At 42.3% G+C, this 2,665-nt stretch overlaps 1 protein-coding gene across 1 annotated transcript in view; it reads left to right on the forward strand.

The window, feature by feature from the left end:
* The window catches only part of LOC118335575 (zinc finger protein 516-like), a 36,273-nt gene extending 34,473 nt beyond the window's left edge, over positions 1 to 1,800 (forward strand). The window contains exon 5 of the mRNA XM_035671930.1: positions 779 to 1,800. Coding sequence (XP_035527823.1) covers positions 779 to 972 — 194 coding nt within the window. The 3' untranslated portion in view covers positions 973 to 1,800. The remainder of the gene's footprint in view (positions 1 to 778) is intronic.
* The last annotated feature ends 865 nt before the right edge of the window (positions 1,801 to 2,665 follow it).

Raw genomic sequence — 2,665 nt, forward strand, 5'->3', positions numbered from 1 at the left:
CCCCCCCCCCCCCCCCCCCCCCCTTCTTTCTCTCTGTTGTGTTTCTGATGATGTATGATAACAGCTATATTTCCTTGTTTCTTCTTTAGGGAGAGGGGTGCGGGAGGGGCACGGGGAGTCATTTGTTTTCCCGCTTTGATACTCTTCCATTTATCAAAATGATAATTAGGTGCAATTAAATGGCAATCTCATTTGTTTTGTTCAGGTGTGTCTTATTCCTATATTATTTTTTTTTATATTTTTGCCGAGGTGTCTGTGCCATTGTAGGTCAGTCTAATTAGAAGAGAGACTATAGGGTGTGCATGGAGTGTGTTTGAGTGTATGTGTGGGGGTGTAGGGTGGCCCAGGTGATTGAGAGAAATATATGGAGACAAAAGTAGGACTGTTCAGACAGCGGATGTGTGGTGCTCTTCTCTAGATGGCAGAAAAGAGAAAAGAAGAGTTAGTCCATCTGGGTCAGGATAGAGAAAGTTCACTGTTTAGGTGAAATTAGGTGTAAAAAATTAAATGTGAATGCTGCTCTTGACCTGCATAATGTTTCCCTATTTCTAGTTGAATGCCATCATGTGTCTTGGTTTATGTTTGTCTGTGTTTGCTTTTTTCTCCCCCTTTTTTGTTTCCACTGCAGCGAGTCTCGTCCGCGCTTACATCGTTGTGTCTTGTTAAATCCCCTGTATATTCAGAATTATCCAAAATGTCTCCAAGTTCTGGGCATGACGTCCTCTCTGGCTTTCACCTGACCTTTCAACTTCATGTGTGTCGTGTGTGTGTTCCTCAGGGGAGAGGCCATTCTGCTGCCAGCTCTGCCCATACCGAGCCTCTCAGAAAGGGAACCTAAAGACGCACGTCCAGAGTGTCCACCATATGCCTTTTGACAACAGCCAGTACCCAGACACAAGGAGCTTGTTACTGAGCCAGGAGGAGCGAGGAGCGCTGGCTGCCAAACACCCACCAACGCCACAACAACAGTAGACCATCTGATAGACCAGGATTTAGACCAGGCTAGTCAGGGAATCACACAACCTGAATAACACCGTCACCTTTCCTAAAAATCAGAGGACTGGAAGTAGGACTCATGCTTGACTTTTTGAGCCTCTCCTCTCCACCCAACATCCTTTAATGACATTACAAGAATTTTGTACAATGAAGGCTCTTGTAGTTTTTGGAAGGTTTTTTTTTCTAAATAAAAAGCTAGATAAAGCTGTGCTAGGTGATTTTAAAATCAAAATGTGGGGTCTGCAGCAGATAGGAGTGTCTTATCTACTAATAGAAAGAATTTCTGGTGAAATTCTACAGTTAGAAATTCAGGTGTCAGGTGTGCACACAGACGGGACATTTTCTCTACGCAGAAGAAATGAAGAATGAAATATAAAATATCTCCTCAGCAGGAAAGTTGGACTCACCAATAATGGATCTTTACTTCTTTTGGTCTTCTTTAGAATGGAGGTTGGCAAAAAAAAATTATTAGATTGTGTGTAGTTTACATCACCTTAAAGGATTTTTGAATATAGAAGCCCTCAAAAAGAGTTGTCTCTGGCTGCCATATTCGAGGTACCAACAAGCGAAGTTGCTCAGTACAGCTTTACAAAGAAAGCAAAGCTTTTATGACAAGAAGCAGCAAAACTGAACTTGAGTGCAACTGCTAGCATTTTAATCAAGGACCGTGGCATTGCATGGCTGCTGTAGTTGCCCCCCTCCCCTACCCCCTTTTTTTCTCTTAGCTTTATTGTATAAGAGTTTGTGCATTCCTCAGGACACCAATCATCAGAGATGAGATGTGAGAGAAGATGCTCTGCAGTTCATCAAAAGTCAACTGACACATTGCAAGTTTGTTTCCTCTGGGTTCTAAGTCATGAAGAGAAGATGAAGCCTTGCTTCTGTGTGTGTGTGTGTGTGTCTGTGTCTGTGTGTCTGTGTATTAAACTCACTTCCCTCCACTCCAGAGTTTAATGTTAGGAGTGCAGTGACCACTCTGAGGCTGTGTAGCTGAGGATTAGAAGGAGAGAGAGAGAGAGAGAACGCTAATGGGGGTGTCTACTTTAGTGCTCATTAAAAAGAGTGCACGTTTTTAATAGCCAATATAAACGAGCGTACCATTTTTATGGCCATTCAATTATTGTCCATTTAAGAGGACGGGACTGAGTGGAGGCAGTTTTCCTTCATAACTCCTTTATATTAGGGAGTGTTTCCGACACTTCTGACTTTGAATGAGACTGACTCCAAAACAAATGACAGGACGATGCTAGTTCAGCTGTGGATTGCACAGATTAAACTCCAGCTTGTATACTTGCAAAAGAGAATATGGTACTGCTGGTGTTAGCCAGACAAGATGCATCTCAATTTCATATTGCTGAAGGACAACACTGACTTTTTGACCTGTTGTTTTCCCTAACCCAGTATGCGATGAAAGCTTTGGTACCAAAACTAATCCAGTCCCTCGGTAGAAAGCCTGTCAGCTACACATGGTAATCTCAGGGGTTACAAGATTTTAGCCAGATAGGAGATAACCATATGTATTTTATATAAAAATAGGTGACTTACCTTTTTTCTTGTAAAATAAAGACCCATTCCGGCCTCTAAAAGTTACTCAAACCATTTTAGAAGGAAGGTTCAGAGGCAGGATAGCTGTTTCTTCTTGTTCCCGGCCTTTGTGCTAAGCTAAGCT

The sequence above is a fragment of the Morone saxatilis genome, unplaced genomic scaffold (assembly GCF_004916995.1).
Source record: "Morone saxatilis isolate NCDOM2014 unplaced genomic scaffold, NCSU_SB_2.0 Contig24, whole genome shotgun sequence".
NCBI lineage: Eukaryota > Metazoa > Chordata > Actinopteri > Moronidae > Morone > Morone saxatilis.